This window comes from Equus przewalskii, chromosome 10, assembly GCF_037783145.1.
Source record: "Equus przewalskii isolate Varuska chromosome 10, EquPr2, whole genome shotgun sequence".
Taxonomy (NCBI): domain Eukaryota; kingdom Metazoa; phylum Chordata; class Mammalia; order Perissodactyla; family Equidae; genus Equus; species Equus przewalskii.
In genome coordinates, this window is record NC_091840.1 from 21,211,286 (window position 1) to 21,236,737 (window position 25,452).

At 52.1% G+C, this 25,452-nt stretch overlaps 1 protein-coding gene across 1 annotated transcript; it reads left to right on the forward strand.

Annotated features, from left to right (window-relative positions):
• Positions 1–9,234: 9,234 nt before the first annotated feature.
• Positions 9,235–15,334, forward strand: KRT9 (keratin 9). Its single transcript, XM_070561226.1, is given in 10 exon segments — positions 9,235–9,304; positions 9,464–9,717; positions 11,339–11,421; positions 11,542–11,698; positions 11,981–12,142; positions 12,852–12,903; positions 12,906–12,976; positions 13,100–13,323; positions 13,707–14,134; positions 15,034–15,334. Coding segments are annotated over 10 exon segments (1,515 nt in total). The 3' UTR covers positions 15,048–15,334.
• The last annotated feature ends 10,118 nt before the right edge of the window (positions 15,335–25,452 follow it).

The window sequence follows — 25,452 nt, forward strand, 5'->3', positions numbered from 1 at the left end:
GATAGTCTGGAGTGCCTTTTGTGCCAGGCACTGTGGTAGGTGAGGAGTCTCAACATTTTTGTCATCGGGGACTCCTTTGGGAATATATTAGAAGCTATAGATTCTCTCCTCTGCCCCTCAATAAACACGCACATTTGTATACAATTCATGAGGTTCATGAGTCCCCCTAAAGCTCGTCAGTGGAGGTCCATGGACCCAGTAGGAACTCACACTTTATTGAGAGATTTGTCTCCCTCCAGCTCACCTGCTCTTGCCTCCAGAGCAGTCTGGGTCTGAATCCTTCCTGCTCTTAGTTGACCGAGGACAAGCTGATTATCACCTCCAAGCCTCAGTTTCCACATCTGTAAAGTGGGCGTATTGACAGTACCTCCCTCACGGGCTTCCTGTGAGGATTCACGGGGAGAACGCATGTGAGGCCCCTGGCGTGGTGTGGGGGTGGCGCAGGCGCAGGTGCGGCTGTGTGAGCCGTCCTGGGTGAGCTGCCTCTGGTGACTCTCCGTCCGTGATGAGGATGGTTTCAGATGCTTTGGAAAGACACTGACTGGTTTCTGACTCTGGCTCTGTTCTGAATTAGTTCTGTGAACTTCGAGAGTCTCAGTTTCCCCACTTTTCCAGTAAGAGTGGTGAACTCTGCTTCCTGGAGCTGCTATGGGAATCCAATGAGTGAATGCACAGTGAGAACCAGGCTGGTAGGAGCCTCCTCTGATGGGGATCATCTTCTCCTCTCTTTGGGGGGCTGGAGAAGGAGGAGGAAGGGGAGGACTCACCTGAGTGAGTAGTGAAGATTCCAGAGGTGGGTAGGGCTCACTGCCCCGAGCTAGGAAAGAGTTGACTAGTCACTGTGTCAGTTTCAACAGCTCATTCATTCCGCTGCATGAATGAAGCTTGTGGGGGTGGGGGTGGGGGGTCAAGGGTAGAACTGGGGTAAAGACTGACTTAATCTTTGAGGACAAGGGAGCCAAAAGCCTCGGCTTTGGAATCAGACGTCCTGGGTTGGAGTCCCGGCTCCTACACTAACTGGCATTAAGAGTTTGGGCAAGATCCTCTTTTACAAAATGGGGAATAAAAACCCTTACTACAGTAGGCCAACAGAGGATTAAATGATCTCATGCAGGCAACGAGTTTAGCATTGTGTTGGCACATAGCTGTGCTCTATAAATGGCAGCGTAAGAGGGTGAGTTGTAAGGAAAAGTAGTAAATGATGTTGGTTCCTCTTGACCCCGTCTTCACCCCCGGAAAGAGAGACCTGCTTAGTGTCCCCAGAACTCCAGGATGGCTTTTTATCTGAGTTTAGGCATTAATGAGGGTTGATCTGGTGATCTCCGGGTGAGGGTGGGCCATTCTGGAGGTGAATGACTGGGGTTTTGGAGGTTTGTGGGGACAACTCAGGGAGGAGGGAGGTCAGAAGGAGCTCCTCAGGCACTGGGAAGGGATGGTTTTGTGGTCCCAGAGTGATAGGACCCTGGTGGGGAGGGTCTGCATGTTACCCCAAGGGATGCTGGACCCTGGGGACCAGTGTTCCCAGCTGGGCAACGAGGTCAAGTGTGGCATGGAATCTGGGCAGTCCACATTTGGGGGGCCACATGGGCCAGGACAGAGAAACATGTCAGGAGTCACTAGTGAGGACTGAAGCCTAGAATGCTCTGGACTGCAGAAGAATCCCCAGGTGTCGCTCTGCCTAGTAGGTGGTGCCAGAATAAGTCTCCACCAGCAAAGGAGATCTGCTTTAGGGGAATATAGGAAGGTGAGATTTCTTAGACTTGGATGTGGTGAGGTGGCCTTCCCCTGCTCAAGTGGCTGCCATTACTGTTTGGAGGGAACATAGGGACAGTGGGCTCGCTTGAGGGCAAAGATGGCTGCCAGGGGCCGCCTGGCTGAAAGCAGGCTCAGAAGTGGGAGGGCAGGAAGTCAAGGGGTGGGCTTCGAGGTGGTCCCACTGTGTGTGCCTGGGCCCCAGAGGAACAGAGTAGACAGGGCAGCTGTCCCAGAGTCCCACATAGAGTCTACTCCCCTCGGGGACCCCCACTCCACACCCCACTCAGAAGAGTGGAGCCAACACCTTGGATCTTGCTGCTGAGCAGTGCTCCTGTCCACAGGCCCTGGCACAGCGACCACCCAACTGAGCGCTGCCTCCCCACCCCCACCCCAGTTCTACACCATAGGAGACCAGGAAAGTGACTCCACAGCACAGTCTAGTGGAGGGAGCAGGAGTTGCCTGTCAGAGTCCTGGGGCAGGTCATGGGGCCCCTGGGGCTCCACTGGCCCCAGTGCAATCTGGGAGGAGTGCTCATCTCCCGCCCTCTCAGACGCGGAAGGACAGCGCTGGGAGAGCCGTGGAGACGCCTCCTGCAACCTCCTCGTCTTAGGGCACGGGGCCTGCTCCAGGACATGCAGACTGAAAGTGGCCCAGCCCAGCCTGGTGAGGCTTGTGCTTCATTCCTGCTGTTCTCTCTGAGGATGAAGCTGAGGGCCCAGCAGGACCAACACGAATTTTTCCTAGCTGACTCCAATGTTTTTGTTTTATGGGAAGAGGCCCACAATGAAATTCTTGGATCCCTTTAGTTTTGGGGGCTCTTTTTATTGTGAATGGACCTCCAAGGTGTTCAGGGAGATCTATAGGCAAGAGCAGCATATTTCCTGGTGGTTACCTGATCCGGTGAATGGCTCTTCCCCAGAGCCACGGAGGATCTGATTTGGGTAAAGTAGCCAACTAGTCCCACGGGCTGGTGTCAGAGGAGGCAGCCCCAAGGCGGGCTGACCCAGGAGGCTGGAGGTCCTGATGTCCTGGCTGGGTCCACCTCACTGAGCTTGGATGTTGCCACAAAGGGGACAAGGGGATGGCAGGGACTTCCAAGGCAGTGACCTGGCCTCAGGCAGACACAGGACAGGCACCAGCATGAGGTGCTGGGCCAGCACTTTCCCGATGGGGCTTCCTGTGTGGCACCATCAACTGTTGGGACAGGGCTGGAAAGGAAGCTTTTTGCCTCTGAGGGACTGTGATGAGCTTTGGGGTGACTCCGCACGGGAGAAAGGGTGAGAGAGAGAGAGGAAACAGAAACGCATTTAGATAGAGAGAGAGACAGACAGACAGACAGGAGAGTAAAGGCCCTGGGCTAGGACTAGGCAGTGAGGACCGTTCATTCATTCCTTCATTCGTTTATCCGCTCACACATATTTAGTGAAGCTCGCTGCTCGAGGTGTGCCCAGCGCTGGTTGTCTAGTGGTGAAGATTTGGCGCTCTCGCTGCTGCGGCCTGGGTTCGTTCCCTGCTCAGGGAACCACACTACCCGTCTGTCGGTTGTCACGCTGTGGCAGCTGAGTGTCACTGTGATGCTGAAAGCTATGCCACTGGTATTTCAAATACCAGCAGGGTCACCTGTGGTGGACAGGTTTTAGCAAGGCTTCCAGACTAAGACAGACGAGGAAGGACTCTGCCCACCACTTCCAAAAAAATTGGCCATGATGAAAGCCCCATGAATAGTAGCGAAGCATGGTCTGTTACAGCGCCGGAAGGGGAGAGGATGGCGCAAAAAGACCGGGCAGAGTTCCGCTCTGCTGTCCACAGAGTCGCTAGGAGTCGGAATTGACTCCATGGCAGTAACAACAGCAAACTGCTCTAGGTGTGGGGGACCCTAGCGGTGAAGTGAGACAGACTCCACAAGGAGAGAGACACAGGGAGGAGGGGAGCAGAGAGGGATCCAGAAAGCGTGTGAGGCTGGGGGTGGAGAGACGATGCCCCAAGCCTCGTGCCTGTCTTCGCTCCCACTCACTGCAGGACAAACTCCACTCCACCTCTTGCTTGTTTACCTCTGTGCCTGTGGCCAAGACACCGACCCTCTCTGAGCCTCAGTGCTCATTTAAAAATTAGTACCTACCTCATAAAATGACTGTGATGACTAAATACGACAGAGCAGGCAAAGCAATGGGGGTCTTGCCCGGAGCCCTGGAGGGTCCTTGATGGAAGAAACCATAGTCCTCACACCTTTCTGTGCCCTCCTCCCCAGCTCCATTGAGCACCGGTCCCTGACCTTAATGGGGGCTCATCAGACTCGAGGGGTGGATTGACCATAGGTGACAGGGCTGAGAACCCAGGTCGTCCACACAGTCCAAGAGGAAGTCAGGGGCGGGCACAATGCCATGGACAGTCGGGAAAACATCCCACTGTGTGCTGGACCCACACCAGCAACTTTACAACATTAGCTCTTTCAAGCCTTACAGCAACCGTGTGAGGTCAGAACTACTTTTTGCCACTAAAATCCTTTGCTTCACCCATCTGACTGCCCTTTAGCCACACTGGCCTTCTGCCCTTGCAGTCACGTGCTCCTTCCCACCTCAGGACATTTGCACATGCTGGCTGTTCCTCTCCCAAGATGCTCTTCTCCTGGCTCACTCCTACTCCCTTTTCACTCCAGTGTCTCTTGCTCAGGGAGATCCTCCCTTATCTCCCAGACTGGGCCACACTTTCATTATATGCTCCCCCATTTTCCCACCAACAGTGCTCACCCCCGGTTTTGAATTATACATTTATTTTTGAGGGTCTGTTTTATCCCGTAACTGTCCAGGAAGGTAGGGGCTGTGTCTGGCTTGCTTGTCACTTTATCCCCAGCACTCAGTACATGCCTGGCACATAGTAGGGCTCAATAAAGGATGAAGCCAAACTTAAGTGAGGAAATTGAGGTTCAGAGAGGGGAAGCAACTTCCCCAAATAAATGGAAGAACCTGGCTTTTGTTTCACACGGGTCTAGCTCCCAAGCAGGTGCCCTGAACCTCTCTGCTGGGTGTGTCCTTGCAGACACAAGGCTGGGGTGTCCAGACTCATGGAGGAGCCTCCTGAGGGCCCACCTCAGCCCCCACCCTCACCCATGCCACTTGGTCTGGTGGGCTCTGCCTCAGTAGGGTGGTGGCAGGCGCCTATCCTGTGAGGAAAGAACCAGTGTCGACAGACGAGGCAGGCATCTCGGCCCTGAGTCAGTGGGCAGCACTGTCTAGATCTGTCTAGATGGCTAACGGAGGGGTGGGTCCCGCGCCACACCTGGCTTCCCTCCCCCAGCAGCCAGTCACATGAAGACTCAGGACCCTCCCAGGGCCCCACCTGGGGCTCAATGACGGAGAGCACGAGGGGGTGGGGTGTGCGGGGCGGTGGGCGATGAGCAGCTGGTTATAGGCAAGCAGCAGGACTCCATGGTCAGAGGAAGGCTGTCCTTAACCCCCCACGTCCCTGTGCCCTTGCCCTTTGGGGACACCTCGTGGGTGGAATCTCAGATGTCTCTGTGTTCCTCTGTCTGCCGGAGTCCTCATGGTACCTTCTCTCCCACTTCTCCCTCCTGCACGGGCAGGGCCTGCACAGTGGATGCTGGCACTGTGGGTCTCGGAGAGGCAGCGCTGGCTCTCCGCACTCAGGAGAGAGCGCTCTGTTCCTCACTCACGCTTTGCAGGGGTCCCCCAGGAGGTGTTGGAGGCGCAGCTCAGAGGGAGGCCCACGAGCCCTGAGAGGGCAGAAGACGGAGCCGTGTCACATGGCCTGGAAGAAATTGACCTCTCATCTCTGAACCCATCTTGCCCAGTCTTCCCTGTGCTACAGAGAACTTGGAGGAAGGGAAAGGATGGCACCCAGGTGCGACTGGAGTAAGACCTGGCTGTGGGGGTCGTCCGACACTGCAAGCTTTTCTTCGTACTGGAAGCAGGGCCAGAGTGGAGAGGACTGGCAGATGTGGGGAGCACGGCTGCACATGGGAGCACTGGGGCATCCATCCAGAGACCGCTCCAGACAAGACCTCACACGCTATCTTTACGGCCCCTGACAGCTCCACACAAAGGGGCTTCTCAAGAGGAAACTGAGATGGAGGCCCCGGGGCAGGGAGGGGGCGCTGGGAGGCAGCCCTTCTCTCTCCACTCCACTGCGCCCCTGACCCCATGAGGCTTTGGAGCAGATGTGCAGATGTGCAGATATGGGGAGAAAAGCCTGTGCCTTCTCAGCACTCAGAGAAGGGAGGGGAGCTGGCAGCGATCAGGGTTCCCTCAACCCAGGGGGAGAATGGGCCAGACAAGTCCAAAATTCAGGGGAGAGCCAGATTTGACAACCAACCTGGAGCACATGGACTGTCAAGTTCTCACCTCGCTGGCCCCCGGGAGGCAGGTTTGGGGAGAGGGCCGGCCGTGCAGTGGGCCCTGCCGGCACCTCAGCCTTCCCGGGCAGCTGCAGTTCTGAGGCCTGCAGCCTGCTGCTGGGAGCTAAGCGAGAGTCAGGGCAGGCCCTGGAGGGGGCAAGTTGAGGAGGTGGCTGAGGGCAGGGTTGGAGGGCTTGGGACCAGGGCTGGAAATGGGCCGTCTCTCAGACAGCCAGCGGTGCAGGGATGCCCGAGCTGGGAGCTCTGGTCAGGCAGGCAGGTCTCAGCTGCCCTGAGGCAGTCAGGCCCGGGTCCTCAGGGTCCCCCACGTGAATGCATTTGCAGAGAAGGCGCGTGAGGAGCCCCAGAGACGCTGCTCTGCCAGCTGCCCCCTTGCAGGCTTACCGCGGCTCTGCCAACTTCTTCTCCATCCAGCACACACCCAGGGCCCGGATTTACCTCCCAGAGTGGCAGCGTCAGCACTGGGGGGCCAGGGAAGGAGAAGGATTGACGCTTCCCTGGTCTCAAATTGCACGCAGGCAGATTTTGGGCTCACCCGCCTAGCCTAGCAGGAGCCTGGGGAAGGGTTTACAACGAATATACTCGCCGCCAACCTTGGTCCAAGAGTTTTCCGTGGGTTAGGCATCCCCAAAATGCTTTCAGTATTTTTCATATTACCTGTTTAATTTTTTACTTAACATAAACGTTGTACTACCTGTTTAAATATTTATTTAGCACGTTTTGGTGTACCTTTCATTTCAACAAAGATATATCTATGAAGGAAATCCCATATTACACTATTTCTAACAAAAAAGGAAAATCAGAACCATTTTCCAGAAATAGAGGGAAATGATATAAATAAATACTTAACTTCTAACTAGATTCTGTTGCTTCCTGAAAGTTCTGAACCCGAGACGGGCTCCTGTTTTGTTAAGTGGGGTGATCGGCAGTGTGGGGGGCGCTGGAGAGGCTCTAGAGTCTGACTGAGATTTTCTCCTTGACTGATCAGAAGATTGAAAAACAGAGAAAGGAAATATTTTTCTCACCAAGTGACTCAATATTATTTAACACAGTCTTTGCACCATCTAAAAGCAGCTGAGGAAACACTGGTCCTTTATGAAGCCCAAACATCCTTTAGCTTCAGCCCAGAGGTCATTGCCCCTTCCAGCGGTCGTTGTTGACCACTCTGGCCTCTCTCTTCTTACTTGTAGCTCTTTTTTGGCTCTTAGCATCTCCTACTGGAATGGCTGGCTCTCTCTCCTTCATCCCATTTGTGGCGGGATCCTCCCTGTGTTGGGACCAGACATGGTGTTGGGCACTGAGGCGAGTACAAGATGAGCAGGTGCAGGGGCAGAGGGGCTCTCAGTGTGGACATGGAGTTGGGGGCGGGGGTGGAGATATGATCTGAGAAACTGTAATGGAGCAAAGTGTAAACTCAGAGGGAGAGAACCCAGAAAGGCTTCACGGAGGAGGGGGCACATGGAGGGGTCAGCCAAGATGAGCAGGGGTTTTCTGGGAAGAAAAGATGAACAGGGGCCTTTCAGGTGGAGAGAACTGCAAGCGCTGAGCCTTCTCCAAGGTGTGAAGGGTGTTCTGGAGCGTTGTATGATTGGGTTAGGGTGCCTGGGGAATGGTGGGAGATGGGGCCGGGATGGAATGACTGGGATGGGCCTTGAATGCCAGGAATGTAACCTTAACTTGGGGGTGAAAAGAAGTCAGTGGAGTGATGGTCAGATGGATTGGAAAGACCACTCTGCCTCTCGCGTGGAGAAAGACCGAGAGAGGCAGGGAGAAGAGCAAGGAGCTGGTGGTCCAGGCGAGGGCAGAGTCAAGAGGGGCCTCAGGGGGTTGCATGATCAGAGGCGGTCTAACATTTCTCCAGTGCTTCTCACTCATCTCTTACTAGGAGATGGGCAAAACTATTAATATCGTCATTTTTACAGAGGAGGGAACAGAGGGACAGAGTAGTTAAGTAACTTACCAAAGTCACATAGCTAGTGAGTGTGGAGCTGGGATGGAGCTCAGGTAGTCTGGCACCAGAGCCCACTGCCTTCTTTACCGCTTTCTTCTGGCCTTGCTCACTAGAATGTGTTCCGAGTTTCTGCCAAGAGCAAGGGGCTTCTAAGTTCCAGGAGGGCAGGATAAACCACACATCCCTGTATCCCTCCCAGGGTCCGGACGGGCTAGGCAATTGATCAAGGTCAATTCCATACCCACCACCGGGCGCTGCTGAAGGACCAGGACAGCCGAGTTGCTTGTGTTCCTGCTCTAAGGTCAGCCAGTATTAGCGCCACTTTATTTATTCGGTCCACTTTCTCCCTGAGTTCTTCGTGTGGACTCTGCTTGCTGTTTCTGTGTGCTGGTGGGCACGCTGCTTTGTAACCATCTCGGTCTTTCTGCCATGTCACTCATCTCCATCAGAGTGGAGCATCTGAGAGCAAGGACAGGGCTCCCCATCAGAGTGGGGCTCCACGAGGGCAGTGGCTGGGCTTCCCACCCGCATTGGCAGCTCCCTGTGGGCAGGGCTTGTGCATCCCTCATCATCTATAGTAACTCCTCGGTACCCCGGTCCCAGCTCAGTCCACAGTGGGCACGAGGCGGGAGCAGGGAGGGTTGTGGGCAGTAATAATCATCAATGGGAGAGTGACTGCTCCTGGGAGTTTCTAGCCCGGAATGGCTAAGTCTCAGACCTGCTGTGGGGCCAGCAGGAGACCAAACCCCAGGATCTAGGTCACCCCCTTGGCAGCAGAGCTGATTTATGGTGCCCCTGACAGCCTGATATCATCACATTACTCCACACAATGGGGAGAGGCTGGGCTGTCTCCAGGCAGTCACCAAAGGACTCTGAGCCTGGGGCGGCCCTGCCGTCTCCTGTGTCCCAGACCTCCTTTGAGTCTGTGGGGGAGGCTGCACAGACAGACGGCACACCCAGGTGTGCCACCTGCAGGTGGGGGTATAAGTAGGCAGCCCTGGGGATGGCTCTGTATCCTGCACTCCAGAGCCAGCAGCACTCCTACAATTGCTTCCCATCCGACGAGCTTCGGGCAGTGCCGTGAGTTGCAGACAGTTTTCGGCGTCCTACCAGCGCCGCAGCAGCTGCGGGGCGGGTGGGGGCAGTGGGGGCAGCATGGGGTCGTCCTTCAGCCGCTTCAGCTCCTCACGGGCTGCCGGAGGAGGGGACCGATTCGGCTTTTCCGGTAGCTATGGTGGGGGGAGCTCTGGGGCCTGAGGGTGGGGAGGCGGCAGTAATTTTGGCTCCAGCTACGGCAGAGGGTCTGCGGGTGGTTTCAGTGCTGGTAGTTTCGGCGGGAGCTTCGGTGGTGCTTCCGGGGGCTTCAGCGGTGGTGCTGGAGAAGGCTTCGGTGGGTCTGGGGGCTTCGGGGGTGGTGCTGGAGGTGGGGATGGTGGCATTCTGGCTGCTGATGAGAAGACCACCATGCAGGACCTCAACACCCATCTGGCGTCCTTCTTGGATTAGGTGAAGGCCCTGGAGGAGGCCAACACCACCCTGGAGAATAAGATCGGGGAGTGGCAGGACAGGCAGGCGCCCGGGGCCCTCCGCAAGGATTACTCTTGTTATTACGACACTATCAAGGATCTCCAGAACCGGGTAGGTGAGGGCACTGTCATCTTGGTCTCTGTCTCTGTCTCTCTCACATACACACGCACTCACGTGCCTTATCTAATAAAAAGGTAGGATGCTAGATTCCAGGCTTAGACAATAGCCAGGGAACCCATCTTTTAGAATCCTTAAACTTTCATCAGAAACAAACTTATGTTTGGCTCCTCATGGCCCAAGCGCTGGGACTTTGGCCTGTGCTCTGGGCTTTCATTTCCACATCCCCAACTTTCAGAGTCTAGGCAGAACAGGGAAGAGGCCTGGCTTAACATGGGCAGGCCTGGCGCTGGGTGTGGGAGCCTCCTCCTGGCCTCAGGTTAGGAATGCAGAGGCAGTGTGGAGGGAGCATAGTGAGGGGATCGCTCTCTTGGGAGCCAGGATTCTGGTCCCGGGTCTGCCACCAATTCACTGTGTGACCTTGGGAAACCTGATGCCCTCTCTGGACCTGTTCTCCTAACCATTTAATGCAGAGGACAGGGAGACTAGCTCTCAGGTCACTGTTGGTTTAAAACTTCTGTGATTTTATTTAAAAAAACAAAACAAAACCAGATGAGAGTGTGGTGGGCCAAAACCAGATGGATCATATGGCTCAGGAGAGGAAAGCATCTATGCCTGTCTCTCCTCTCACCCACTAGGACTTCAGAGTTTTCTAGTTTAGAAAACCAGAAATGCTATCTCTCCCTTCCTGCTTCTCCTGGGCTCCTATAGCGGCCTATCTTGATCTTTTCAGTTTTGTTGGACCCAGATACACATGCTAGTTGTTCAAATGATAGGGAGGATCTAGAATTCTGGGGATGGAAGTCATCCATCCACTGATCTATCCACCCACCAATCCTCCCATTCACCCACCCCCCCTCCATCCCTCCATCCATCCATCCACCCACCCACCCATCCACCCATTCACCCATCCATCTATCCATCCATCCACCCACCCACCCATCCACCCATTCACTCATCCATCCATCCATCCATCCATCTACATTTCCATCTTTCCATTTATTCATCCACTGAGTTTAATGAGTGACTACCCTCAGTGTTGCTCTGAGCAGACATAGTAATATATCAGACTTGGTCTCTGCTCTTGAGGATCTCACAGTCTAGCTAATTCAGTGTTCCCCCCTGTTCTCCTTACCTTCACACATTCTGGTGAACTGACTTTGGACATCCTGTTTCTTCTACCAAAAGCCTCTTTCATCTATTTATTCAAGTGCAATCTTAGCCATCCTTCAGGAACCAATTCAATTGCCACCTGCTCCCTTAAGTCTTTCTTGAACTCCCATAGCCATAAATCATCTTTCCTTTCCTTGAACTTGTCTAGTATGCTTTGGATGTTGTAGTCAACCGTGGGCTCCTTGAGGAGCAGTGCCTTATTGACCTTTAAACTCCACAGTGTCCTGTGTAGTGGATCTTCAAACATGGAGGCCATACTGAAAATCCTTGCTGAAGGCTGTGAGGGGTCTGTATCATGTACCAGTTGTTGGAAGCTCCTCCTACCTCTTGAGCATCTTCCTGGATTGAGTCCTCACTTCCTGTGGCTTTGCTTGGCCCCTTGCCCTCCATCAGTGGGTCATAGCAGGGGAGCATAGATTCCATGCTGTTTCCTCTTTTTTAGATTATGGACGCAACAGTGGGCAACAGCAAAACTCTCATGGACGTTGACAACACTTGCATGACACTGGATGACTTCAGGATGAAGTGAGTCTTGCTCTCTCTCCCTATCCTGTCATCAATCCTTCCTCCATGCCCCAGTGCTCTTGAGGTCCCTCGAGGGACTGGTTCTCTTTTTCTCATTCCCTACCCATGGCTGGTCTGCAGGTTTGAGATGGAGCAGAGCCTGCGACAAGCCGTGGACGCTGACATCAATGGCTTGCGTGGTGTGCTGGATGACCTGACCATGCAAAAGTCTGACCTGGAGATGCAGTATGAGTCTCTGCAGGAGGATCTGGTAACCCTCAGGAAGAATCATGAAGATGTAGGGTTCCGGCTACTTATGGCTTGTTTGGGAGAGGGAGGAACAGGAGTGCAGAGACAGCAGGGGATGAGGGGGGCTATGGAGCATTGTCTGGGAGGCATGCTCTCTTTTACTCTTGAGGACACTCCCAGCACCTCCTTAGCATGGCCTATAGTGGTGGTTGGGCTTTGGCTCTATAACTGTGTCCCTTTTTTGTACCCCGGGGGGAGCAGAGGGAGAGGGCTGAAAGGTTGTGGAGAGGATCCCACTCCTCTGACCACATATCCCCTTCTTCCCTGGCAGGAGATGAGCCAGCAGACTGGTCAGAGCACTGGGGATGTCAGTGTGGAGATGAACGCTGCTCCTGGCAAAGATCTAACTAAGATCCTCAATGACATGCGCCAGGAGTACGAGCAGCTCAGTGCTAAGAACCATGAGGACATCGAGCTGCAATATGAGAGTCAGGTGAGCAGGGTGGGCTGCCCATTCAACCTTCTTTCCCTCTGTCCATGTGTCCCTCCATTCCTCCACCCCACCTCTCTATTCTCTTACCACTCCATCTCTCAGGCCGGCTGTCAGTCATCCATCTTCCAATTCATTCATTGCCCACAAACGTAAGTCTTAAGTAACTTCTCAATGCCAGGTTTTAGGTGAAATCTTGACATCTCAGAGATGAGTCAAATAAGATTGCTGCCCTTGAGAAGCTCACAGTTTATCACAAGTGTTAACAAAGGCAGAGCACGAACAGCTTACACAAGGTGATATGCTATCAGATTCTAGTAGAGAAACAGTGTGCTTCTCACACTACACTGAACTCCTTGATGACTCCCTTCCTCCCTGGGGCTCCAGCACCTAGCGTAGAGCCTGGCACGTGAGGGCATGGTCTGTACTGTGTGTGAGTGTGTGTGTGTTTTGGGGGTCAGTTCAAAAAAAGATGAGAAAGGTGGTTTAGGGACAAAGTGTGAAGAGTCCTGAAGCCCTGCTGAGAAGGAGTATTAAGTTGAGAGAACTGAACAGCTCAGCCTGGCTGGAGGGACCCAGAAGTCAGAACAACTTGTCTTTGGCTTTGGGTCATTCTTGGCCCTGGAGGGGAAGGTCCTGGTGAGTGGGGCAGAACCTTGCCCTTTGCAGCCTCTGGCCAAGCCTGGTCCTCACTGAGCTTTTGGGTTTGTAGATGAGCCAGATCGAGCAGGAGGTGACGAATAGAAGCCAAGAAATGGAGCTCAACAACAGGAGGTGAGCCAGCTCCGGCACAGCATCCAGGAGTTGGAGATGGAGCTGCAGTCTCAGCTCAGCACGGTTGGTAGTCCTGCTCTAGACTCTGCCAGGGTGGGGCACAGGAGGCTGGCCATGATCCCCAGGGGAGGGAAGGGGAGGAACCAAGATGTGGCGTCCCTCTCAGAGCCTCCTCCCGGCCCCTAGAAATCAGGCCTGGAGAAGTCCTTGGAAGACACCAAGAACCGCTACTACAGCCAGCTGAAGGAGGTCCAGGAGCAGATCAGTGCCCTGGAGGCCGAGCTCACTGAGATCTGGGCAGAGACTGAGTGCCAGAAGCAGGAATACAGCCTTCTGCTCGGCATCAAGACACGGCTGGAGCAGGAAATTGAGACCTACCGCAGCCTCCTTGAAGGAGGCCGGGAAGACTTGTAGGTGCCCCGGGACTCTGTGTAGTCCCTGGGAATTCCTAAGCCCCTGACACTACTTCTGTCCCTCTGGAGAGAGGCAGCTGGGAAAGTTCCTGAACCCAAGGGTCTGATGGGTTGAGGACTTGTTCATCCTGTGGGGAATCTCAGGAGGTTTGGGCTTTGGGAAGGGAGGACGGTAACAATGAGAGAAGCGACTGCTCCTTGCTCCAGGGAGAGGAAGGCTCTCCCCTCCCAGCTGTGGCGCCAGCCCAGTCTATGTCCTCTGCTCTTCAGGAAGGAAAACTTGGGGAGAATCACATTTGGGTCTTGACTCTGTCCAGATTCACCCTTGTGTATGTACAAGGAGTCACTCATTTTATCTCTGTGTTTTCTTCCCTTCTCAGTGAATCTTGTGGAGCTGGACAGATTGGCTTTGGAGGTGGCACAGGAAGTGGATCTCAAGGTGGAAGTGGAGGCAGTCATGGAAGAGGATCCAGGGGAGGAAGTGGGGGTAGCCACGGAAGAGGAAGTGGAGGCAGCTGTGGCGGAGGAAGTGGTTCTGGAGAAGGAAGTGGAGGCAGCTGTGGTAGAGAAAGTGGAGGGGGCTGTGGTGGAGGAAGTGGGTGCAGGGGAGGGAGTGGAGGCAGCTATGGGGGAGGAGGTGGAGGGCGCTGCGGTGGAGGAAGCAGTTCTGGAGGAGGAGGTGGAAGCGGCTACGGAGGAGGAAGAGGATGTGGAGGGCGAAGTGGAGGCAGCTACGGAGGAGGAAGTGGAAGGTCATTCCAGTCCCAGTCCTCTTCCTCAAACTCTGGTGCCTGTGGCGACACACACGGTAAGGGACAACTTGAGTCTGTGGGGTAGGGGAGGCACAGGTGTTACTTGTCAAGGCACCACCCCTTTTAAAGCATTTTTGAGCCTCTCTGAACAGAACTGGATTTTAGGGAGGCCTCTAGTGAGGTGCCATAGGATGGCCCTTGTTTCTCGATTGGTTGTTGTTTTTGACAGAGCCTTGGGTGAAGCTAGGACCAAATCTACACACGGCCTGAGTCTCAACAGCATAGGAGATGGGTCAGAAATTGTGCATCATCTTACATATTTCCCCCCTTACCCTATGAGGTGGGTATTGTTATATCCCCATTTTAGAGGTAAGGAAAATGAGGTTCAGAGAAGATAAGTAAGAGAAAGAGTCACACAGGTGAAGTCGTCTCTAGGTCAGAGGAAGTTTCCCCTTGTGCGGGTTGAATTTTATGAAGCAAAAATTCAATATGAACTTGTGGTCAAAGGCTGGGTGATGTGACTGGGAATGTTCAGCTCAGAGAAGCCTTGAGGGGCCTGGGAGCTGTCCCCCTCCGGGGCATCTGGTGTTGTTTACTGTGTCAAGCAGCAGTGCAGGGCCATGGATGTGCATCTAGGGGGAGAGGCTGGGGCCATCTTTGCCTCAGTATCTGAAGAATTTACTAATAAAGCTGTTGAATGGAAGAGGGGTGCAGCCTCATGAGCCCCCATTTCCCTCAGAAATGGGAGAGTATCGGCCAGGGCTGCTGCAGGTGAGCTTCAGGATTGGATGGGGGCCACTAGGACCCCAGGGTCCTTCCATCTCAGGATTCTCCAGCTCTTTGAGCTCCAGTCTTCCTGCTCCCAGTTTGCCCATCTTTCTCCAAGTCCCAGTCTCTTGGTCTCCTGCTCTGAGTCCTCTCTTCTCACTCTCACCTCCCTTCCATCTTTCCACAGGCTACCAGATGTGATACCAGAGCCCCTGTCAACTATCCTGGCCCCACCCCAGCTAAGCATCCCCGAGATGGGCAGACCCTGGATGAAGCCTGCTCGTTGCATTCTGACATCAGGAATAGCTGGCCACAAGCCCCAGGGTCCAGTTGGGACTGGGCTGATGGGGGGTGTGCCTCTGGGTGCCCATTGGCTCCCTCCTCAGGCAGGATTGGGGAGACCTCTCTTCCTCTGTCTGGTCTGGGGGTGACCCCACTCCCTGCCTTATCTCGACTTCCTAATAAAGCCTTCCTACTGCAAATCCAAATTGGACTTTGACTTATTTGTTCTTTGGGATTAAGAAGGGACAGAAAGGAGGTGAAGGGAGAATCAATTGAATCCACTCTAAAAGTGTGGGTTAGCTTTTCTATCAGTTAACTTTTGTGTGTAATAAAACAACCCTTAATTTAGTGGCTTAAAATAACAACCATTTCTTTAGCTCAGATTCTGCAGTTGGCAGTTTAGACTGGGCAGTTCCTTTGTGGCCCTGTGGTCAGCTCACATCAGCTAGGTGGCTCTGCCTCTGGGGTTTGGCTGCGTGCTGGCTGGGGGTGAAGGGGCCACATGACTGTCATCCTCCAGCTAGCTGGTTCAAGCAAGTGTTCCAAGACAATGGGCACGAGCGTGCAAGGCCTCATGAGGTTTAGGCTCAGAGCAGTCACTTTGGCTGCAACATATTGGCCAAAGCAAGTCACAGCCCTGGCCAGATTCAAGAGCAGGGGGAATAGATCCTTCTCTTGATGGAGGAGCTGCCAAGTCACTTGGCAAGGACGTGAATATAGGGAGGATGATAATCGAGGCCAGTTTTTGCAAACAGTCTGGCATAGTCTCTTAGCAGGTCATGTGTCAGCTACAGAGGGAAACAAGACAAAACTGATGTGGTTTTTGCTTTGAAAGACTTCACAGATGGTGAAAAATACTGGCACAAATAAAGTGCTCCAAGGCAGAGGAAGGAACATTCCACAAGACAGCAGCCAATAATGTTCTCCAAGGATTTGATTGGGCCTTAGACAAAATTCCTTCTCCGGGCTAGGACTGGGGACAGACAGCCCCTCAGCCTGTGTTCCAGATACTACAGCTGCATTTGAAACCTCCTCAAAGCTGAGAGGCTTATAACAACCTTGATTTGGGGGCTCGGTGGAGACAGCTCACCTCTGCTCCACTTGGTGTCACTGCCCCTCACAAGCTGGGGCTGGAGTCATCTGAAGCCTCGCTCACTCACATGTCTGGTGCCTGGGCTGGAAGGACTCAAACCTGGGAGCTGGCCCTGTAGGGGCTCCTGAGGCATCTCTCTATGAAGACTCCGAGTGTGATCTCTCCAGCAGGGCAGCTTCAGGGTAGCCAGACTACTCACATGCCGCCTCAGAGCTCCTAAGACATATATCCTAAGTAAGGAAGAGGCAGGAAGAAGCTGTTTTGCTGTATTACCTAGACTAGGAAGTCATGCAGTGTCACTTCTGCTGCAGTCATAGGTCTGCCTGGACTCAAGAGGAGGAAACACACCTTGCAGTAGGCAGAATTCTAAGATGATTCCGGTTATTTGATCAAACACAAAGCTAGGTGCTGCTGTGAAGGGATTTTAGGGAAGTAATTGAAGTCTCAAACGTGTTGATCTTAAGATAGGGAGATTATCTGGTGGGCCTGACATAATCATGTGAGTCCTTGAAAGGCAGAGGGTTTTCTCTAGCTGGTCACAGACGAGGTCAGAGATCTGAAGCATGAGAAGATTTTGAGATGCCGTTGCTGGCTTGAAGATGGAAGGGGGCATGTGGCAAGGAATGTGGGTGGCCTCTAGGAGATGACAGATACTAAGGAAAAGGGGAACTCAGTTCTCCAGCTGCAAAGAATTGACTATTTCCAAGAACAAGAAAGAGTTTGGCAGCAGATTTTTCCCCAGAGTCTCTAGATGAGAACTTGGTCTGGCTGACACCTTGGTTTCAGCCTTGTGACACCCTGCACAGAGAACCCAGTCACACCTGAAGAACCATGAGCTAATACATGGTGCTGGGTTTGTTTTTGTTTTTGTTTTTGCTTTTTTTTGCTGAGGAAGATTTGCCCTGAGCTAAGATCTGTGCCAATTCTCTTCTATTTTGTATGTGGGTCACTGCCACAGCATGGCTGCCACTGAGTGGAATAGGTCATGCCTGGGAACTGAACCTGGGCTGCTGAAGTGGAGCACGTCAAACTTAACCACTAGGCCACGGGTCAGCCCTTGGATGCTATTTTAAGCTGCTATATTTGCAGTAACTTGTTAAGCAGAAATAGAAAACAAATATAGACCTCATCTCAAGATGGAGGAGTGTCAATGTCATGTTGAAGAACAGCACGTGGAATGGGATATAGTGATCTTTGGAAAACACAATTTGCCAAGAATTGGCCAAATCATTGGGGGAGGGGTTACATAAGGGTAAACTTAGGACATCAAGTGACACAGAAACTCAGGAAAACCCAAGATCCTGGGATTTACAGAGATGGAAGCTGGGTGGTGTCTCTGGGTCCAAGATGGCTCTAACACGATGCCTGAGCAGTGAGAGTTTGTGATCCTTTCTCTAGTGTGCCACCCTTAATCTACAACTGGCTACTCTCTTTGGTCCTCTTCCTGCTACCAGCTGTCTTCCCCTTCCACTACTCTGTGTCCTCTCTATACCTCTATTTGGGGAATTCTCCATCTTGAGTCTGAGGCTCACCAAGGGAGAAGCCAGAAACTTGCTTTCCCAGCATCCCTTGCAGCTAGGGCATGGGCATGTGAACAGCTCTGCCAATCAGGTGCTCCCACACAAGACTTTGATTTGGATGTGAAGGAAGTGGTGAGGGGAATTAATACGGCAGGAACAGGGCTGGGGTGGAGACACACAGTTTATTGAGGCAACAGTAGTGGTGGTTCTGCAGGAATAGGTAGTGCCCAACACCAACGGTTTGAGCTGTAATATCTGTGGCCAGCAATGGCAGCAGTGGGGTCCTCCTGCATCAGTGCTTTAGTGCGATTTGGGCAATGTTTTTGTTTGCATATCCCCCAAGTCTGATTCTCTGCATATCCTGGAAAAGATGTACTTCCTTCTCTGTAGATGAAAGCAAACATATTCTGGTGGTCTTCACTTATCAGGATAGAGGAAAAAGAATTTTCCACATCTGGTGCCAGGGATTATGGTGATCTGTTGTAGTAAGTACACCAAATTTGGCTCAGTAGTTGCTATTGGGATAACCACATGCTAACTTGTCAAATAATCATTCCCTAGCGTCTTTGTGTATTCTGCACAGGAAAAACAGCAAGTTAATTGGGAACTGTTCAGAGTCATCAACCTGAATTTGTCAGATCTTTTATGTGGTGCTAATCTCTGTCATTCTCTTCTAGATGTAGTGTTGTTGGCTCTTCTTACTTATCTTTCCTCCATGGATCAGGGAGCCATTTATTGACAATATCTAGTCCATTTTGGATGCTGGGAAATAACCAGAGGATGGGTCCCGGGTACTATGGGGCTCATGAGAGGCAGACTTAGGTCAGAACTCCACTTGCCATTTTTTCCTCTGTATTGCTCAGATTCTGAGTTGCAACCAACGCAAGCTACTCTGGCTATTTTCACAAGTGAGGGATACATAAAAGTTCTAGATAACTCAGAGATCCTTAGGAGGGCTAGAAAAATGAAACCTAGGCTGAATTTCTAACATCTTCCGAAATGACACTGCAGAATGGGTCTGCCAAGGCCGCTGCTGCCTCTGCTGAGACTATGAACTTTCCACATCAGGATGTGGCCTGCTGATTCAGAAACAGCTTCCGCTGCTTGGACTTGAGAACCATGCTGTCTGTGCCATCCATGCCAGCAAACTGGATGCCCCAAATGGAGTCCACTTCCTCACATACCTCCTGTCTAAATTAAGTCTCACATGGTGCATCTGATTGGTAGAAACTAAATCACATGGTTCATCTTAGTGGCAAAGGAGGCTGGGAAATATAGTTTGGGGATCTATCTAAGAAAGAATGGTGGTGAAAACGGCAGATATAACATACACCCACATAACCTTCCAGTCTAAGTGGTGAGCCACAGTGTTGTTCGGCCAATCTCTAAGTTTCAGAGATTAGAGTTAGTTTGGAGCCAGGATCCAATAATCCCCGAAGGTCTGGCTATTTCCCTTTCCCCAGTACTCAGTGACTCTTGTAAATGCCCACAGGATTCTACGGGGAAGGTCAGGAGGTAGACGGACAGTACGCACTCGAGATGTTATTGCTGAGTCCTTCCTCGAGGGTACCTGGACTGCCCTTTATGCAAAGTCCTCTGGGTCTGTGAGCTGATTCTGGTTTTGGAATTGGATAAGAGCCTACCATTCTCTATCACAGGGCTTAAGACAGGCCTCTTCCTGACCTAAAGTTTTCTTTATGTGGTGTGGAGCAGGGAACTGTGGCAGATATGGAAGACTGACTTACTCGTATCAGTTTCCACACGCTTCTGGTGAGCTTTCCTGTGCTCTGGAGGCTAATAATCTTAAATCTACCTTTTCCAGACCGCCTTGCAGCCATGGGTCTAGGTGTGATTCAGGTTTTTCCAAGCAGATGCACTTCTGTGGGACAGATGTTGAGTGGGGAGACCTCTGGAAGTGGGAATTGTTTCTGTTGGTGTTGATCTACTGGTACTATAAGTCCTGGGGCCAACAGCTGGGTAGTGGCTTCCTGATTCCCGGACTTTCTGACCATGGCAAGCTACGAGTTCCCTTGGGCCTGGTTCTGTTCTATTAATCTGGGAGCTATTCCCAGAGGCCCAATTTAGAGTCTGCTCCCCAGGCCTTCTAATGATTTTGTAAGCAGCTAATGCTCTGTATTAAATTCCTTTCTGTTAAGAAAGTGAGATTTGTTTCTGTTACTTAGAACGGAATCCTGACTGAATCAGGATCTTGGGGTGCTGCTCATATGTTTTGGTCCTAGAGACCCACGCTCAACTGACCACCCTCACGGATCCCTAGAGATTTTATCATTCTGCTGACTATTTTAGCCCTGTAGCATCGAAGTGCCCCTGCTTGTCCTCTGCCACCTGGGGCCCACGTTTACTGAAATCAGGGAGCCTAAATCAACTGTAGCATCTCCCATCCACATCCCCAGAGAACAACTGCCGCTGTGCTTCTCAAAGATGCCGTGCTCCCCCTCGTCAGGCATTTCTTAATTGTCAGAGTCTAGATAGTGTCTTCCGGGCTCTCGCAGCTGGGGAATGGTTGAATGGCTTCCACCCGATAACTCTATTCCAACATTCCTGCTTCCCTAGCTGGTTGCATTCCTTCCTCTTTATTACGACAAGGATTTTCTGGAAACTCAACTTTATTTTGTTCAGGCCACCACTGAGTTCCGTTTCTGCCACCCAGCTGAACAAACTTAGGCCCACTCCCACACACTCCAGCCGCCGGCTGAACTGCAGGTCCCTGGTGAATGCCTCTGTATTGATTAACTCAGCCTGATCAAAAATTAGAAGCCGCTCCCAAGCCCAGTCTTCACATTTGTGCTGATACGGGTTAGCAACATCTTGAACTCCTCCTGGCGTGGAGGCCTTCTTCTCTGAGCTTTGACTTACACTCTTGTAATCAGTCTCCTCTCCCAGGGATCTGACTTATTTATAATTTTGGAGGCAATAATGGGTGGTAGGGTGGCATGTGAGGATAATTTGGAGTTTGGGGGTGCAATAAGTCAATGAAATCCTCTCGTATAGCTCTGCTCCAGCGCTGTGGGTGCCCCTCTTTCCTGATCAACGGTCTAACTTTCACGTAAGGGACATGGCAAGGTTTCGCTTTCAGCTGATGCTGTGACTTGGCAGCTTGGAGAATTCAACTTCGAGATGAACCGTTAGCTACGTCAGCCTCATAAGTCCAAGAAAGAAGGGCCTCTTTTTAGCATAATCATGCAAGGCCCCTGGTCCTCTGGCTGCCCATAGAGTCCAGAATGAGGACTCTGAATATACTACTCTGTCTGTAAGCTCTCCAGCACAGTTAGAAGAAAGCAGACAACCCCTATTTTGTCTCTGCATGCCATGGGCTTCTAGAATCCCACATTTTAATAATAGCTATATTTCTGCTGCCTGCAGGCCCATTTAGGCCAGGTAACCATTCTGATTCTCATGTCATTCACTCATTCAACAACCTTTATTGGATAAATATGTATTTCTTTCTAACCAGACACTATTCAATGAACAAAAGAGATGAAGATTCCTGCCCATGTGGAGCTTACATTCTAGATAGGAGGAGGAGAAAACAATAAGTGTAATAATTAAATAAATTATAACATATTTGAAGGTGATAAATGCAAAGAGAAGTAGGGAGTGATCGGGGGACGAGAGTGCTGTGGCAGGGTGGGGGGACCGCAATGTTAAACATGGTGGCCAAGGTCGGGGTCATCGAGAAGGTGAAATATAAGCAATGACCCGACGGAGCGAGGGAGGAAGTCAGGCAGGTATGTGTGGGAGATGGTCCCAGGCACAGGGCTTGGGTGTGTGAAGGTCCTAAGGTGGGAACATTTGGGAATGTTCAAAGACGAGTAAGGAGGCCAATGTCATCGGAGCAGAGTGGGCGAGGAACCAAGTGGTGGAAGATGAGGCCAGAGAGGGAGGAGTGGCTACATCGCACAGGGCTTTGCGGGGCGCTAAGGAACTTGCCTTTACGCTCAGTGAAATGGGGAGCCCCTGAAAGCGCAGTTGAAAGTGAAGGACTCCAAGATGGCAGATGACAGAGGAGGAAGGAGCCCAGATGCCTGAGTTCACCGCCTGGAGGGCGGCCGTCAGGAGAGCTGCCCAGCCAGGAACCACCACACCAGTCCTTACGTGAGCAAGTAACAAAGTCATCGTGTTAGGCCCCTGAGGTTTTTGAGGTTGTCACATTGATGAGCCAGCGTTGATGATCGTGACCGACACACAGGGCTTCGAGCAGAGAGGCAGCACCAGCTGCGTGATGTCTTAAATGGATCTCTGGCATTGTGGCTTCTAGAAGCTGCATGTTCTCGGTGGCCACTCCTGCCAGAATGGATTCCATGGGGCACGTCCATCTCCAGGACACTAGCTCCCAGCTTGCCGGTTCATGCGACGTGGGTGGTTGGGGTCACGAGTCTGCGCTGCAGCTGCAGGGGAGGCTGGAAGGCTGACCTCTGGCTTCTACACTGGGGAGGCACAGCCACCAGATGGAGAACTCCTTTTCAAAGGAGCTGGGTGACCAAGAATAAGAACAAATGGCCACAAGAGGAAGGGGCAGGGACAAACATCTACTGAGTACTTCCCACGTGCCAGGCACAGTGCGAAGCACTTTATAAATATTACCTTATGCAGTTGTCACAGCAACCTTATATAGTGCTGTTCATATTTTCATTTCCTACACGAGGCAACTTGCTCAGAGGGAGTAAATGACTTGCCAAAAAGATCACACAGTTCCTAAGCGGTGAAGCCAGGGTTTGAATCTAGGAAGTCTGATCCAACAAAGCAGGAGTTAATATGCCCATGTTATAGATGACAGGACTCGAGCTCAGAGAGGTTCAGTAACTTGTCTGAGGTGACACAGCTGATAAGTGACTAAGCAAAGATTCAAATCCAGCTCAGCCTGGCTTGAAAGCTGGTGCCCTCCCTGTCCTCTCTGACCTCAAACAATTATTGAGCCCCCACTGAATAGAGACAAGCAATTGCCATAAGCAGAGGCCTGTCAGACGTGACCTGGGTGGGAAGCTGTACTGTACCAGGCTGACTCTACAAAGAGCTGAGAAAAAGACAGGTGACTTCACACATGTAGACTCTTTGGGACCTTAATTTCCCCCCCAAGAGGCCTTGGATCTGTGTTTGTCAAAAGGAGGAATGGGCAAGTGAGCGAACGTGGAGGAATGACAGTAACAGCTGGATGGTCTCTGAGAATCCTTTGGCTCCAATATTTATTATCCCAACACTCGTAAACCTGGAGCGCTTTGATCTCTGAGTTTCGCCACCCCTTAGAGTCTCTCCGACGAGTCGAGGCTGCTGCTGGCCCTCTCGGCCCCGGGGCTCTGATGCTCTCTCCCTCTCTCAGGCCGAAACAGGAGCAAAAAGCATGCTCAGAAATGTTCCTCTTACTAGACTGAGGCCACTGGGGCCATCTGCGGGGATTCTCATGAAACCAAAAGGAAAGTTCAAGGAAATGAACCTCCACCACCAGGAGAAACAGTACCATGTGAGGTTAAAGGAGAGTAGAGGCGGGGGCGGGGGGTCCTCGAAACCCCCTCTTGACGAAAATCTCTAACTGGAGTCTCCATCTATTTTAATCCCTTCTTCAGATCATTCATTCATCTGTTCATTCATTCAATAAATATTCATTGGTGCCTTTCCTCCTCTTTCAGGGATTGGAAATAAATAAAATTGTGAACAAAACAGATGAGTTGTCTGTCCCCATGGGGCTCACGGTCTAGTCCGCAGGCAGAGAAGCATGTTGGTAATTGTCGAACAGTGTGGTGAGTGCTGTCAGTGACAGGAGGGGACGGGGGCCAGGAAAGCCTATGGGCCTCCTGACCTGGCCGTGGAGGCTTCCTGTGACAGGTATGGGACAGATGCCGTATGTCATCTTGTTTATTTCTCACAACCGTGAGAGGTAGATACTGTTGATTCCATTGGCAGATGAGGAAACTGAGACCCAGAGAAAAGAAGTGACTTGCCCAAGTCACACGTACCAGGGTGGTCCTGCCTCCAGATCTTGCCCTCCCAACACCACCCACCTGGCCTCTAACAACTGTTAGCACTTCCTAAGGTCAGAGACGGGCTTCTGAGAGCAGAGAAGAGCTGTTTTGAGACAACCGTGCAAACAACTAAGAGTGAGCTCTGGCCTCATCTTTCCCCATGAAGGCACTTTGTCTGAGCTTCTTAGAGGGTTGGATGAGGGAACAACTAAGGAAGGAATGAGGGCCTTGGACCACACGGTCCCTAGGAGCCCTCCGCCCCAGCGCTGTCTGGTTCGGACACTCAGACACCTTCAGGGGGCTTGATCTTCCTGAGCTTTCCAGAATCTCTCTCTTGCCCAGGAATCTTTCCATCCATCTTTGCTGCTACGAGCACCCCCAGCTGCAGGGACCTGCCATTCTCACCTCAACTCTGGCCAAACCCACTAAACACGATCCCTTTCATCTCTCCCCTCAGCATGACGAAGACATGTGTAGGGTTGTCAGAAGGAACTTGTCCGTATCCCAGTTATTTCTTATCTCTGGGCCTCAGTTTCCTTGCTTGAGGTCCTCCGTGTGTAGAACAAATGGAGTGACAATGAAGGAATGAGGGTGCTGGGGTAGGCGGTCTCCGTGGACTCTCTGAGCCACGGAAATCCGTAATCTCTCCGAATTTTGTCTGCCTCTGGGGTCTCACATCCACCTCTTCTGTCACCAGCCCCCTCAACCTCAGGGCCACACCATTCTCCCTTCTCTCAGGCCCACCCACGAACAAAACCAAACCCCTTCCCTCTATGCCCTTCGACATGACCAGGACATGCTGGGGTTTTCCAGGGGACCTTCTGTCAGCCCTGCTGGACACCGTGGTAAATGCAAAGGAAACACACAAACAATTCCAGATCCACAGCAAATAATCATGTTTGAGGTACAAAAAAGTGTGTGTGTGTGAGTGAGTGTGTGGGGGCTTGCCTAAAGCCTCTTTTTCTTAATAGCTCCTAAGTGGAGGCCTTCCTGGATCCTTTGGGCCCCCGGATTTCCCAGTATAGGTTCCCTAGGTTTTTTCTTCTGTCTCTCAAAACCAAAACTCTTGTGATCAAATCCAGTGGGAAACAGAGAAGTAAACAAGCCAAACAATGTTCTTTATTTGCAGGACTTTTCAAAGTCTTTCTTTTCTTAATGTGCTTTCTGAGTTTCCAAGAGGAGGCTACAGTCCCCAGAATTCCCTGACCAATTTGCTGAATCCACAGTGGGGAGCGCTGGGGATCTCTGCCGCGGCGGCTGGGGCCCCCTGACGCACCTTCCTCAGCGGGGCAGAGAACTTCTCGGGGGAGGGGGGCCCTGAAGATGGACAGAGGTCATCACAGAGTTTCTGAGAAGCTCCAGCCCCAGGGCAGACGGGAGGAGGGAAAGCAGAGTGTGTCTCTCTTCTGGTCTGAGAAGTGGAGCACGGGGCATGGCAGGGAGAGTTGCTGCCTCCAGGACCACCTCCAGCAACTCTCAGGGCAGGGCCTTGTCACTGTCCCAACAGATGCCTGTGCCAGTTCATCACACCCTGTTTTCACTGATGTCTTCACCATCATGCGCATTATGCCCCGGGGCTGCAGACCGTCTCCCTTGCAATGTGTGCTGCAAGAACCGTACTACTAATAACGAAGATTCAGAGTTTAACGATTCCCACTGGTCGAGCTTCTGCAAGGTCCCAGGCACGTCAGATATGCTGCTTCACTGATGCTCACAACCACAATTTGAGGAAG